The sequence below is a fragment of the Macrobrachium rosenbergii genome, chromosome 26 (assembly GCF_040412425.1).
Source record: "Macrobrachium rosenbergii isolate ZJJX-2024 chromosome 26, ASM4041242v1, whole genome shotgun sequence".
Classification (NCBI taxonomy): Eukaryota; Metazoa; Arthropoda; class Malacostraca; order Decapoda; family Palaemonidae; genus Macrobrachium; species Macrobrachium rosenbergii.
Window position 1 is genome coordinate 17429691 of NC_089766.1, and position 15207 is coordinate 17444897.

Sequence of the window (15207 nt, forward strand, 5' to 3'; positions counted from 1 at the left end):
TATTATTTATTATTATTATTATTATTATTATTATTATTATTATTATTATTATTATTATTATTATTATTAACCAAATAAAAACTTCTTTCAGTTTTCTTCTGAAGATGGAAAGAGAAACCCACAAGATTGCTGCGTATAACTTGTTTACTTGTACATATTTACATTTTACTTGAATCTGGAGCACTTCCAGGTCCTAACTGTAAGCCTTTTTCAAGAGATGTGAAGGTGGTCAGGTGGTTCAAGGCCCAGCAATCTTCTGGAACTTTTTTCTCCCTGTGCTGTCATTTATATGATGAAGTTATACACGGGGAATCTTGTGGGTTTCTCTTTCCATTATTATTATTATTATTACACACACACACACACACACATATATATATATATATATATATATATATATATATATATATATATATATATATATATATATATAAAGGTAGCCCATCAAGACACCAAAAGGGCAGATTTTACAGCGTTACATTTCAAAAACAACTGTCTTCCTCAACGGACAGGTAATGGACTAAAAGGTAGAGAACAGTGCTCTCTATATATATATTTAATATATACACGTATATATATATATATATATATATATATATATATATATATATATATATATATATATATATATAATATATATATTGTATACCTGACTGACAAACTGAATGTAACACATACCACAACGGAAAAATACTACACATGATTACGATGAAAAAATGACGAAATTCTCCGATTTTAGCTATTAATAGCAATATGATGTATCACCATTTGGCAACACTTCTGTAAAGTTTCATTTCAATATCTCGAATTTTAGTATTTTTAATGAATACTTTTGTAAATTATGTCTTTTTCAGTGTCCCTTCATCACTCCATGTCTCACAATAATAAAAAATTTTGCTGTTATTACTGATAGATAATATACAATCAAATTACAAATCTAGTAACACGAAGAAAGGTGTCGAAGGAAAGCCAAGAGGGTGAGACTAGTGCAGGTTTCGCTAACATTGAAAGCACGAGTGTAATTGTTTGCGTTCTCTGCTGTTCCTGGCATTTAATTGCCGGACCTTTAAATTTCCGTTTGAGCTTATTTAGAAGTACCAATCATTATTGAAAATGCCCAGAACGAAGAGGAAAACAAGACTGGATAGAGAAAAGATAAGAAAATCCTTTGAAACTATGAGAAAAAAGAAAGAACTATGTGATATTTGTCAACTCCAGAGGAAGCCATGGCCTGCCCGAGTGAGGCCACTCTCCCAGCTCCCCATGTATGTTGCCAACTAGTACTGAGAAATGTAAAAGTTTTCTTACATCTGACAATGAAACATAAACTCACGCAGATGATGTAATAAGAATAAACGTAAATCACTCAACACTGGAAAACTTAGCTTCAAATATAGTGTGTGAAGAGAGTTATGAGTTTACAAATGTGTGTGACTTTACCTACGGACAAGGGGATGCAGGAGTAAAAATTTATCGTCCTGCGGGTAAAATCCTATTATTATAAATAATACAGAATCATTTATAAATAGAACTGTTGTAGAAGATAATTCCTTGCTGGAGAAGGGAGATGAACAATGAATGTGATTAAAACTTAACATTATAATTTGGAAAACACGTCCCAAATATGGTTGGCATGAGTGCCAGTCAGATGAGAGATGCCAGCCTTCCCTTATTTTACCATAGCTCATCAACTGACGGAAATCCGGGGCACCACTTCTGCCCCAGATCTAAAACATCTTGGTAAACGTTTTATCAAAGGACAATAATTGCGAAGGCCGAGACAGCAGGGCCCCATTCCAAAAAAGGGCGGGCACTTTTCATTGGCACCACAAGAACTGCAGGTGGTGGAAGATGTTTACAAGCGTCTTACAAAAGACAAAATAATGGCGGGGTGTTTGAGGGGGCAAAACTCGAAACCCACATGAATCTCCGCATAGCCCAGGACAAAAATACAAATAAAACTTATCTCGACTTTGCTGCAGCACAAGCTGTAGCAAATTATAATTGTGGGTATATAAAAAGCAACCTGAACAAAATATTGAGAGTGCTGTATACTCAGTGTTAGGAAACTTTAATACAAAAACAGGGTCAGAAAATGGGTATGCCCCCCAAAAAAAATTCAGAGTAAGAGTGGCTAAGGACAAGTCGGCATTTGGCTCCGGGAAGTTTTGATGGACTTTAAATGCATTTTTCTCCAAATGCAAGTTATTGGTATTCTCGCATTAATAACTTTTTTGTTTATTGGCCGATTTTATTACTTTTTGTTTTGTTTTGTGGATATTGAAAATATCTAAAATTGTAACATAAGAAAAATTAAGTAACTGTAGATAATTTTTTTTTACATTTTTTTTTACTGAAAATATAGCGAAATATTTTTTATAGCATTTTCTTTTTAAAATATACGATTTCTGTGTGCTTTTTCTGACATTTTAAATGTTACAATGGTTAAGCTATCTCTTGGCTATAAATTCATTACTAGAACTTTAACACAGGTGATATATTTTAGGCGCCATTAAAAATTAAATCAAGGGAGTTGAGCGACGTGTTTATATATATTTTTTCTCCGTTTTTGTAGATAGAATCCTCATATCCTTGGGCAGCGTTCCTTCATATATTAGTTAACATCAGTAAAATTTTCAAAGGGATTACTTTTTTTTTTGCCATTAGCGAAATTTGGTTATATGAGGCCTTCAAGCTGAATCGTGGGCGGGGGGGGGGAAAGTAAAATTCTTCAAATGCTCTGACTTAAAAAAAAAATAATTTCCATATTGAAACACGAACGAAACAACAACGGTTCATCAATAAAAAAAAAAGAGAAACTTTTCATACTATAAAATGGGAAGTGGCAGTTACAAGATCGTTGGATTTTTTCCAGGTCAAATACCTGAACAGTTTAGGGAGAGCATAAATGTAATAGTCATTCTGTCGATATACAATTAAAGAATAAAACCCGTGACAGTGATTCTGAGAGGTATAAGAAATGACTAGCGGGCACCCATCAAATGTCCAAGTCACTAAAATAAAATCCTGCAAGAAATTCGTTTGAACTTTGATCAATTTTCCAATGACCCATCTGGAGACGGGTACTTGATCCAATGGGGCTGGCAATTTTAGGGCTGCACAATCAGGCAACTCACACGCCGCATTAACAAAATTTAGATAATATACACAAAGTATATTGTATACATATACATTTTTAGATATCTTTTATATGAAACTCCTTTTAAACTTATTTTTAGTTTCCTATTTACTTTTATTACGGCGTCAATAACCTAAGTGTTGTGACATCAGCATAAATCATTTCATCAGTCAGACACCTCACCTGAGACTGCAGCTGGTTTTTGCCGGGCCTGGCAGGTGGCCCCTTCTTATCCTGCTGCTGCTTTGACTGCTCTCTCGGCGTCTGCTGCTGCTGCTGCTGCTGCTTCTGCTGCTGACCCTTGGCCACGTGATCCAGCTGCTTCGAGAGCTTGGTGGTGAAGTCTGCCTCGAATCTGCCCTGTTTCCTCTTTCCCGCGCCTCGCACTGAAACGAATAAATACGTCAATGGAGAAATGGGTAATAACAGGGAATAAAATTAAGCAATAGCATAATAGAATAGAATAGAATAGAATATAGAATTTAGGCCAAAGGCTAAGAGCTGGGACCTGGGGTTCTTCAGCGCTAAAATGGAAATTGACAGTATAAGAGTCTGAAAGGTGCATCAGGATGAAAACCTCTCAGTTGTGCTATGAAACATCTGTTAAGAAAAACTGGGAAGTAGGATGGAAGAAAGAAAAAATTAACGGAGGTACAGTAAAAGGAATGAAAGGGGTTGCAGCTAGGGGCTGATGGGACGCTGTGAAATACCCATAAATAATGCCTACAATGCACCGCGTAAGGTGCACTGACGGCACTAACCCCCCGTACGGAGGCTATAGCATAATATAATTAATGGCCACAATGACCTCTTTAGTTTTTTTTATTTCTGCATTATATTTTAAATTTTAGAGATGCTTATCACTATCGTATCCAAAAGGTGAAAGTTAAGAGGCCACTTTGACTATTGCAAATAAAAGTATCAATACAACAGAAATCCCGAAGTCATTATATATAAAGTTTCAAACCAATTTTCCTTTACAAACGTTAGGAATATTCATCGTATTGGCTACGAAGTGCATGAGAAAACTTAACAATTAACCACAATATGCATTTTCAGCGTCATAGAAAACATGAAAGCTGCTTCCGCCTTTTAAGTAGCAAATGGCATTGTTCCACTTCTGGTACAATTTAGTTTAATCTGACAAGAAAAAAATGATTGAGACAAAACAGTCAGTCAAGTATTTTCTCATAAACTTTCCAAAAGTTGTTAAAAAAAATCGCACAGATGCAGTTCTTACAAACGGCAGCATGTTAAATATTCCTAATGAGAAAGAGCACCTTTTAAAGGTAAAAATTTCTACAAAGTGAACAAATTAACGAGTAAATACTAATAGTTAAGAACTGTTACTGTCTTCAGAACCTAGTAACTACTGTATTTTAATTTCAACTGGTACCAGACCACTTTATCTCCCTCCCTCAGTTGTCTACATCACATAGTCTCTCTCTCTCTCTCTCTCTCTTCGAAAAACAGGTTAGCTATCTATATATTTTCCGAAACAATGAATTTTTAGACTTTTTGATGTTGCCTGACCATGAGTGTTTGCCTGTCTCTTGAGACATTACTCTGAACTGTCAATGTGTCTGTCTAACTAGCTTTTGAAACATCTGAACCAGCCGCCTGTCAGACATTCTCAATATGATTGTGCTCAAGTAATGTCTTCCCATTTAGCAAACGACAAATCTCTTCAAATCTCGCAATTTCTTTCTTGCACGAAGGATTAAAAAAAAAAAAAAAAAAAAAAAACATAAACAAAAAACGTATCTCCCTGGGACACAACCATTTTGACTTGAATGCGGAGAACAAGGGACACTTGTGGGATTATGGGAATAATCTTGGAATGTCGAGGGAGGAAGAACTCTCTCTCTCTCTCTCTCTCTCTCTCTCTCTCTCTCTCTCTCTCTCTCTCTCCACGACATGAGGGTTTAGGGCCCTAAACAAATTATGAATATTGAAAAAATATTAGTAAAGCAATGAGCTGCAAAGGGAACAATGCATTCGTAATGAACTTAACTCATGATAAAGACAACAGACTGAGAGAGAGAGAGAGAGAGAGAGAGAGAGAGAGAGAGAGAGAGAGAGAGAGAGAGAGAGAGAGAGAACCGTATCAATGTTAAAAAATTCAATATCCAAAGTTAAAAAGGAAGAATCGATCATACTCTAGGGATATTCCTGGCAAATTGCAGGGCCATTTCCCACCAATTTCAGGGAAGATTACACTAAAATCCGCCAGGAGTTTGGGGAAAATTCCCCACGAAAAGGGAATTGTAAAGTTCTTTAAAATACGCAAGCCAACATCTCGCCTGACAACTTTCCCCTGACAAAGCCTGACTGATGAGCTGACCTGATCCGCTTGGACGGATCGAGTTGACCTCGACGTTGTCAGATCTAATGCCATAATAGGTCACGGAGGGTCACGGTACAATGGATGCTGAATGAGGAAAAATTTTTATTGTATGTAAAGCTGAATAATTTTATTTGTAATCTTTTTTTTTCCTCTCTCCACAATTAATCATTTTTCTCTGTGGAAGCTTGTTTAGCAAGTTACTGGAGTTTTAAGTTGTCCTGTGCAATCTTTGGTATATCTTGAATAATAATAATAATAATAATAATAATAATAATAATAATAATAATAATAATACTGGGAACAGTTTTTAAAGTTTAAATTAAAAATATAAAAAATAATTTGTCCAAAATCCCCCAAAAATCAGAAGTGTGAAGCATTGGAAAATGTTACTAAAAAAAATTACCGCAATCAAAGAGTTTTGCGACAGTTTGCACTGTGACCAAAATCTTGCGAATGGAACAGAATGAAATATAAAATTTGAGCAAAAGGCTCAGCGCTGGGACCTATGAGGTCACTCAGCGCTGAAAGGGAAACAGAGTAAAAAGGTTTGAAAGGTGTAACAGGAGAAAAAAAAAACTTAAAGCAGTCGCAATAAGAAACAACTGTTAGGAGAGGGTGGAAAGTAAGATGGAAGAAAGAATGTGAATGGAGGTGCAGTAAAAGGTATGAAAGGGTTGCAGCTAGGGACTGAAGGGACGCTGCAAAGTACCTAAGTAATCCCTACGGGGAACATCTTGATAATAAAATAGCAAATAAAATACGGCAAAAGTGAATGGCATGACACTAAAATGTCATTAAGTGTCTCTTGCATATTCACGTGCCTAGTGAAACTAAGTCAGAGAAATAATGTCAGATGACAAAGAAAAACGAAAATAAAAAATGGCTAATCCGGAGAAACCATTCGGAGATTACAACTTGTTTCATGGTCACAGCTCTGTGCCTAACAATGTTACCAATTTACGTCCTGAGAAATGTATAACAAAAAATTAATCTTTACTTTTATCTAGATTGCTTTTGTTCAAATTAAAAAAAAAGGAGATGGAGGTTTATTAAGTAAATATCATATAATATAATTTATTTTCATGATTGTCTATCTGAGCAAATTTCCTTCATATTTATTATTAGAAGAAACGAACAGAATGAACCACTGCTGAATAGGGCAGTTGTCATCTTGAACAGAAATATTTTTCATAACAATTCACATCTGCTTAACGTACTTCTAAATTTTTCTTTTTTTCGCAAACAAATTTTTATATCAATCAGTAACTTTCTAAAAGATGCAACAAAGTTTTTAATTCAAAATTACAAGCGGAAAACCTGTCATTTAACTTCATTACAAAACATTACCTACAGTGCAACTATTTACCTAGCGCTGTTTTACCAAATGGGAGAAAGACGGGGAGGGGGAGAAGAATTCTATGATTAAATTCCAAAAATTTAAGCAAGCATAAAGAAGAAACAAAGGAAGACAGGAGGAGAAAGAGGCAATAATATTGTGAGAATCGCCCTCCAAATACCAGCAAATTAGCAATCACCAGAGTTGCCGCAGATTTAATAATTATTACGAACAAGGTACTTATCCCTCATTAAGTCGACACTGAAGGATATTTTAATACTTAAATTAATCAATTATCTTTATGATCCCCGCTTAAATACCTCAAAGGGGTGGTTGATTAATAAATTAGTCACTGATACGAATTTTCAATTATGCCAGATAATGTTTGCATATTAGTTACGTACTCTTACTGAGTAGATTTACCGGATTTAATGTCATATTAGTTACGTACTCTTACTGAGTAGATTTACCGGATTTAATGTCATTCTTATTATTATTATTATTATTATTGTTATTATTACAATAATATATAAATATTCATATATGTACACACGTGTTTATAAATTGATTTGTACACACAGCTACACACACACACACACACACACACACACACACACATATATATATATATATATATATATATATATATATATATATATATATATATATATATATATATGTATGTATATGTATATGTATACATATACATATACGTTTAAAATCAATTTGAATAATCTTTTTGAAAACGATTTCAGAGGATAGGGGCCGGAAGGAATAACGCGAGATGGAATGATGAAAACGTTAATGAATAATTAAAACATTAAACATGCATTATCAACATCAATTATCAGATTATATGCAAAACTAAGAGCAATAATAATATACATTTACGAAAATTAATTTTCAAATCCAGCAGTGAATGAGGCAATTATGCGATGGGATGTAAACTGGCTAAGGAGAGAGAGAGAGAGAGAGAGAGAGAGAGAGAGAGAGAGAGAGAGAGAGATCCTTTAATATTACAGATATTTTCATTACACATAAAACTAGAGAGAGAGAGAGAGAGAAAGAGAGAGAGAGAGAGAGAGAGAGAGAGAGAGAGAGAGAGAGAGAGAGAGAGAAATCAATCAATCCTTCAATATTACAGATATATTTCTCCATACACAAATCGAAACGAGAGAGAGAGAGAGAGAGAGAGAGAGAGAGAGAGAGAGAGAGAGAGAGAGAGAGAGAGAAATAAGTCCTTTAATATTACAGATATATTTCTCAATACACAAGAGAGAGAGAGAGAGAGAGAGAGAGAGAAAACAAATACCTCTACACATAAAAAATGACTACAGAAACACCATAAAGGGAACAATTCCCGAGGCAGCTGCTTACTCGTAGGAGCAGTAGCGAAGGAGTGCTGAGATCTGGCCGTCGTCACATCCTGAAGGCTGGTGGCTCGACGCAAGATGGGAAGTCTTGGACGACGCAGGGGTTCTAAGGTGTCCGGCGTCACGCATCTGCAATGAAGGCGGGAGTAAAGTCTCAAGAACAGAACAGAATATAGAATTTATGCCACAGGCCAAGCGCTGGGACCTATGAGGCCATTCAGGGCTGAAATGGAAATTGAGAAAAAAAGTTTGAAAGGTGTAATAGGAGGAAAACTTCGCAGTTGCCCAATGAATAAATTGTCAGGAGGGGGTGGAAAGTGAGATGGAAGAAAGAGAAAATGAAGGGAGGTACAGTAAAAGGAATGAAAGAGGGTGCAGCAAGGGGCCGAAGGGACGCTGCAAAGAACCTTAAATAATGCCTACAGTGCGGCGCGGGAAGTGCGCCGACGGCGTTACCTCCCATGGGGGTGAAGTCTTAAGAACGCTTCATTCATAATTAAAATCGTATCTGTACTCATTTTCACCGAGCATCTTTTCCTACTGACGGAGTGGCGCCAGAAGGGCAGCTCATCCTTGATCTCGGTAAGTCTTTCAGAGACAAAAGTGCTGTTGTCGACGCCCTACTGGTCACTTTTACCAGACACATATGTAATTCTAATAGCCACAATGCTCTCTTAACTTCTCGAATTCTTCGCGCTTTTTTGGATGTGCTTGTAACTACGAAGCCGTACATCCAGACATCCAGACGCAAGAAATTGAAGACTGTGATGTCGGTCGCGGGACACGAACCCGCGTCTATTCCAGCTCTAATAAATATATCTGAAAACGACAAGTATATGTATGTATGACCGGTAATAGACTTTTATCCCTCTTGTGGTCAGGTCGGCAACGTGACCTCCTTGTGGTTAAAGGCAAAGTCGCATGAGTCAGCAGGCCTAAACTACGCAGTCGAACGTCCGCTATCCCCCGTAGACAGGAAAGGGGTGGGGGCGGAGATGGGGAGGCCAGGGAAGTGGGATGAGGGATGAGGAGGGGAATGGAGAGGGAGGGATGGGATGGGGATAAGGGGCGTTCGAATGCATAGTTTGACGACGCTTGGCAACACCATGTAAGTCAAGAGTAAAAGACTAACTAAAACCACTTGACAATGCACTATATTACCAAAAATTAGCGCGAGGTGTCTTGTACACTGTGTCAGACTACCATTTCGATCAAATAATTAGTTTGAAAGATATTTGAGAAAAGCGATGACTTGCAGTCCTGAAATGGATAGTAAATCATTAAGGTTTCATTATCACCCGGTTTTTTTTATACCTTTTGCGTGCGTGTTGGAATTTTGGGAGGTGTAATGAAGTAATTCAATACATCTTTCCTTAAAAAGTGTATTAAGTAATTGTGAATAGGTGGAAAACAGAACAGATTTCGTCGGTGGTAATACACCAACGCCTAATTATGAATATACATGATGTGCTCGTTAATATTTTGTCTTGACTGCGAGAGTGTGTATTTACAATGTAAAGTGTGTTTGGGTGTGATAGATTTTAGCCTGTGAAAGATTTTATTTTCCTTTTTAGCATATGCGAATTCTATTCAGAGGCAACGTACTTTGAAAGCCTTTAGCCTTTCTGGCTTATCCCATGTAAATGCTCGCTCGTTTTGCATAATAATAATAATAATAATAATAATAATAATAATAATAATAATAATAATAATAATAAGATGATGATGATGATGCGATAAAACGCGATGTCCATTACTTTGTGTGTGGTTTAATGGTAGTCTGGTAATAAACTACATGTTTAGAATAGTGGTCGTCCAGCCCAGGGCTATGAAAACGCATGTAAGTGGATCATTCTTCTATACATCAAATTAAATAAATAAATAAATAAATATATATATATATATATATATATATATATATATATATATATATATATATATATATATACATATATATATATAATAAATATATATATATATATACATACATATATATAAATAAAGTTATATATATATATATATATATATATATATATATATATCAAACCTGTAAATAAATTTTATGCTAACATTTCAACTTTTCCATACACTATTAATACGATTACTAAGAGACGTATATTCATGGCCTTGCAAACGCGCCGCGACGCAAGAAAATCTACCCTGTCATTAAAAATAAAGTTTAATTTGTCACGTGATGGATATCGTGCATCGTTCATTCCACGTAAATTCAACAAATTCATCAGACTCCTTGATCCCTGAGACACGACCCTTCCCTTCCCTTCGTGACGGCAAATCCTTAATGGGAAACGTCCTTCGTGGAAAGGAATCCTCTTTTCGCGTGTGATTGGTGGTTCTCATTCCTTCCGTCAGTTCAGTTGTAGGATCATGTAAATTGAAGGATTAGTATCCTGTTGGTGATGGCGACGGTTGGGTGGTTATGGGAAAGGGCGAAGTGTTAGAACTTTATTTGAAAATTTAATTATATATATAATAAAATATATTATATATATATATATATATATATATATATATATATATATATATATATGTATATTGTATATATATTTATACATGTGTGTGTGTATTTACACACACACACACACACACACACACACACACACACACATAGCTATATATATATATATATATATATATGGTGTACTTAATTTGATGTAAAGTGTTCTTTATAGTAGTTTATACCATGTATTACACACTAGAATCTTGACTAGGTAAGCTTCACATCTCAGGTGAAACTTTCCTGAAAATAATCTCTCTCTCTCTCTCTCTCTCTCTCTCTCTCTCTCTCTCTCTCTCTCTCTCTCTCTCTCTCTGTGTGTGTGTGTGTGTGTGTGTATATATATATATATATATATATATATATATATATATATATATATATATATATATATATATATATATATATATATATATATATATATATATTTATAACTGAATCACGAAAATATGGAACATGATGAATATAAAAATAAAGATAAAAATACGAAGGAAACGGAAACACTGGAGTGCCATCGAGGCCTTTCGACACTAGTCCTTTATATGTATATATGTATATATATATTTATATATATAAATATATATATATATATATATATATATATATATTATATATTATATATATGTACAGTATATATATGTATATAACGTATATACAGTGTATATCTAATAGAAGGGGGCCATAAAAACGCCCTTTCCCATAAACGCCCAACCGTCGTCACCACCAACAGGATACTAACTGTAATCCTTCAATTTACATGATCCTACGAATGACGAAAGGAATAACTTTCTACCTTTTGGCGTTTTCATGGGTTCCTTCTATCAGATGGATTACTGTTTTAACAGAAAATATTTCATATTCATATATATATATATATATATATATATATATATATATATATATATATATATATATATATATATATATATATATATATATATATTATTATTATGATTAGCAAGAATTCGCTAGCAAATTGCCTCCCAAATTGCCTCTTTTTGTTGTTGTTGGTTGTTCTGTTGTTTTCATGTACTGCCAGCCGCCTGATCGACAGACCATCTGTCTATCGACTTAGCACGGTCAGAATACAAGGGTTTCCCCTGTGCCACTCACTTTTTTAAAACAGAACTTTACTTCGAGGCAAAAGTAATCTGTCTTGGGTGTTTTCTTACAGGCAAAGCCTCCCCTGCGGGCATCAGGTGCATATGATTCAAAACCCCTATGTGTTGGACGCACCCCCTGCCCCATAGGAGGGGATAAAAGCAGAAACCCACGAGGTCTCGAGGCTCACACGCGTGCTGAAAGATATGAAGTGAAGACGTCCTCAACACCTGGCCCCATCGATGCCCTTGCATCCTAACCACATGGCCCTTTCCAAAGTATACTTTTTCCTCGTGCCCCTCGACCGCATTCCAAGTGTTCGTCCCACCGTTGGCCTGCCTCGAGCCCACACGCCATTGCTTGGAGTTTCGAGGAGTCCCCATCGCCTTGCCCCTTTACGGAAGCCCTTGCATCTCACCACGTGGAAGAGACTCGCCCTCGGAAATCACAAGTCATCCACGGACCGCCATTTCACGCCCTCGGAAAATCTGCTACGGTAAAGTGCCCTGGAAGAGCCCCATTTCAGTCACGCTTTGTCTCGTAACATTTTTTAAATAGTGAGCCAGTAATCACCGAATCCCCAGTCTAATGTCCGTGCGCCTCTTGCATCGCCAGTATTAAGTCTTTATTACTCCATCGAAGTCCTCTGGCACCCTCAGTGCAGCTTCGAATTCATTATTCTTATGTCTATTTTCATTACTGGCGTATAATGTGCATATCTCTCATTTCAGAGGGACCCTATTTCGTGGAAGCTTCTCGGACTGTGTCTGGAATCCCCCAGTTTCATTCAATCCCGTAGGAATCCCCTTCAGGATCAGAAATCTACTTGAGTTCCTCTTTCCTGTACTGATGTCATTTATGTAAATACACTCCTTTAAATTTGCCCACGTGTTTTATGTAATATTTCCTCAGTAACAAGAGCCCTATGCTCACATGAAATTGTCCTTGTTTTCCTCTTTTTTACGTTTTCCTGGACCCACGAAGTCAGAATCACAAGGCTAAATTACCTTAAATCGTTGCTACCTGTCTCACAGAGCATATTTCAAACTAAAATCGCAGGAAAAACGTAAAATATATATATATATATATTATATATATGTACAGTATATATATGTATATAATGTATATACAGTGTATATCTAATAGAAGGGGGCCATAAAAACGCCCTTTCCCATAAACACCCAACCGTCGTCACCACCAACAGGATACTAACTGTAATCCTTCAATTTACATGATCCTACGAATGACGAAAGGAATAACTTTCTACCTTTTGGCGTTTTATGGGTTCCTTCTATCAGATGGATTACTGTTTTAACAGAAAATATTTCATGTTCATATATATATATATATATATATATATATATATATATATATATATATATATATATATATATATATATATATATATAAATATACACATATATGTGTATACACACACACACACACAGGAAAGCAGGAAGGTTAGAGCATCTGGAACGCTGGAGTTTCAGCAGGAATAGGACAGAAAAAAGCTAGCGGAGCATTATACATTTATTTTCCAAATTTTCGAGACGTTAAGTCTCATCGTCGGGGCTGTAAAATATACAAAATTTACAAATTAAAACCAGACTCAGTAAAAACAACAGTAATAAAAGTAAAAAATGAAAATACATATATATATATATATATATACATACATTATATTATATATTATATATATATATATATATATATATATATATATATATATATATATATATATATATATATATATATATATATATATATATATATACACGTTTATATAAATACTCGTACATATTGGCGTTTTGGATATTAAGAATGTATTTACGCATAAAAAACGCACTAACGGTGAAGATTTATGATCAAGAAAAGCTCACCAAATAATGGCAGTGTGGTCCATAAAATTAGAACGTCATTTTTACTCTGCAGCAACTGGACTAACTTCTGACGCACTATTTATGCATGTATAAGACTTTACATTAGGGAGATTTGTCAGAATCATCCAATTTATATAGATATGATGAATTTTATAAGCAAATTTATCTTAAGTTGGCAGTATTGCACCTTTTAGTTGCGTGCCATTCAATAAACTGTACGTTTGAAGTGTCTAACAATTAGCCATCTATATATAAGTGCCAAGAAAGAAATGTATATATATAATATATATATATATATATATATATATATATATATATATATATATATATATATATATTTATATATATTATATGTGTGTGTGTGTGAATATATCAAGTTACAAATATTAGGCTACAGATATCACTTAATGTCTGAACGTCTGATGCTCTGTACCGTGTTAACAACTTACACCCAAGATGAATTTTAATCGATGAATGCGTCTGCCCCAACCATAATTGCAACCAGGACGTTTGGCTCAGTTACAGGGACTGACTGTCGACATAATCACTGGGTTATCAGGTAGCCCCAGATGCCCTTGGCAATTGAAATTCCTTTGACTCGGGTATTCCCAAGGCATAGTGTTTTATATGGTGATATTTCTGGCTTAACATCCGTATGTAGAAAAAGTCTTGTGTACATGTAACGAAGTACTGTATATGTATATATATATATATATATATATATATATATATATATATATATATATATATATATATATATATATATTATATATATATATATTGTGACGAAGTGTCCAGTGTCTGTTCTTCAAATCAAACCTGGTATCTAAGTGCTTGATATTTGATTACCAAACTTACCATTTATTCAACAATTATAGTTACCTCACAATAGCCAGACACCTGAACCCTCATCACACATACAAACCGACTGATTTCTCTAAAGGCAACAGTGATCCCGTATAAAACTTATCAATCATGAAAGAAAGCAGAATAAGTTCGTTAAACAGGTGTGAGGTAAAATCTAAGGGCGTCACTCCATTAACACTATAAAAGTTCAAGTATTTCTATTTATTTCATTTCCCTGGTTCGAGCTCACTTCAATTACTTGAAGGAAAACATCTCACTTACCACTCTATCTCTAATTCAAATCAAAATTACTGGTGGGTCAATGAATGAAACTCTGATATAATATTTAAATACAAAAATTTATTTCTAAATTCAAAGATTAACATGACATTAACAGTCTCAGGGAAATTTATTATTACTTGAAAACAAAACAAAATTAGACTAAATCTGAATTAATCATCAGTCAAAATTAACTCAGAAATTAATTTATTAATTAATCAAAATATTATTCAAGAAGAATTTAAATTGTTAAGTAACAAAATTTCAATTCCCAAGTGTTAAACAAAATAAGGCAAATAAATCAATCATGTAAAAATGTGGATACAAAAGACACAGAAATATACTCTGCAAAAAATTAAATATAAAAAAATGTAGAGCAAAAATTAAGGCA

General features: G+C 34.7%; 1 protein-coding gene across 1 annotated transcript in view; it reads right to left on the reverse strand.

Moving 5' to 3' along the window:
* The window catches only part of LOC136853094 (uncharacterized), a 188968-nt gene that overhangs the window by 131309 nt on the left and 42452 nt on the right, over positions 1-15207 (reverse strand). The window contains exons 6-7 of the mRNA XM_067128408.1: positions 8200-8324; positions 3323-3525 (exon numbers count right to left, since the gene is read on the reverse strand). Of these exons, the coding sequence (XP_066984509.1) occupies positions 3323-3525; positions 8200-8324 (328 nt within the window). The remainder of the gene's footprint in view (positions 1-3322; positions 3526-8199; positions 8325-15207) is intronic.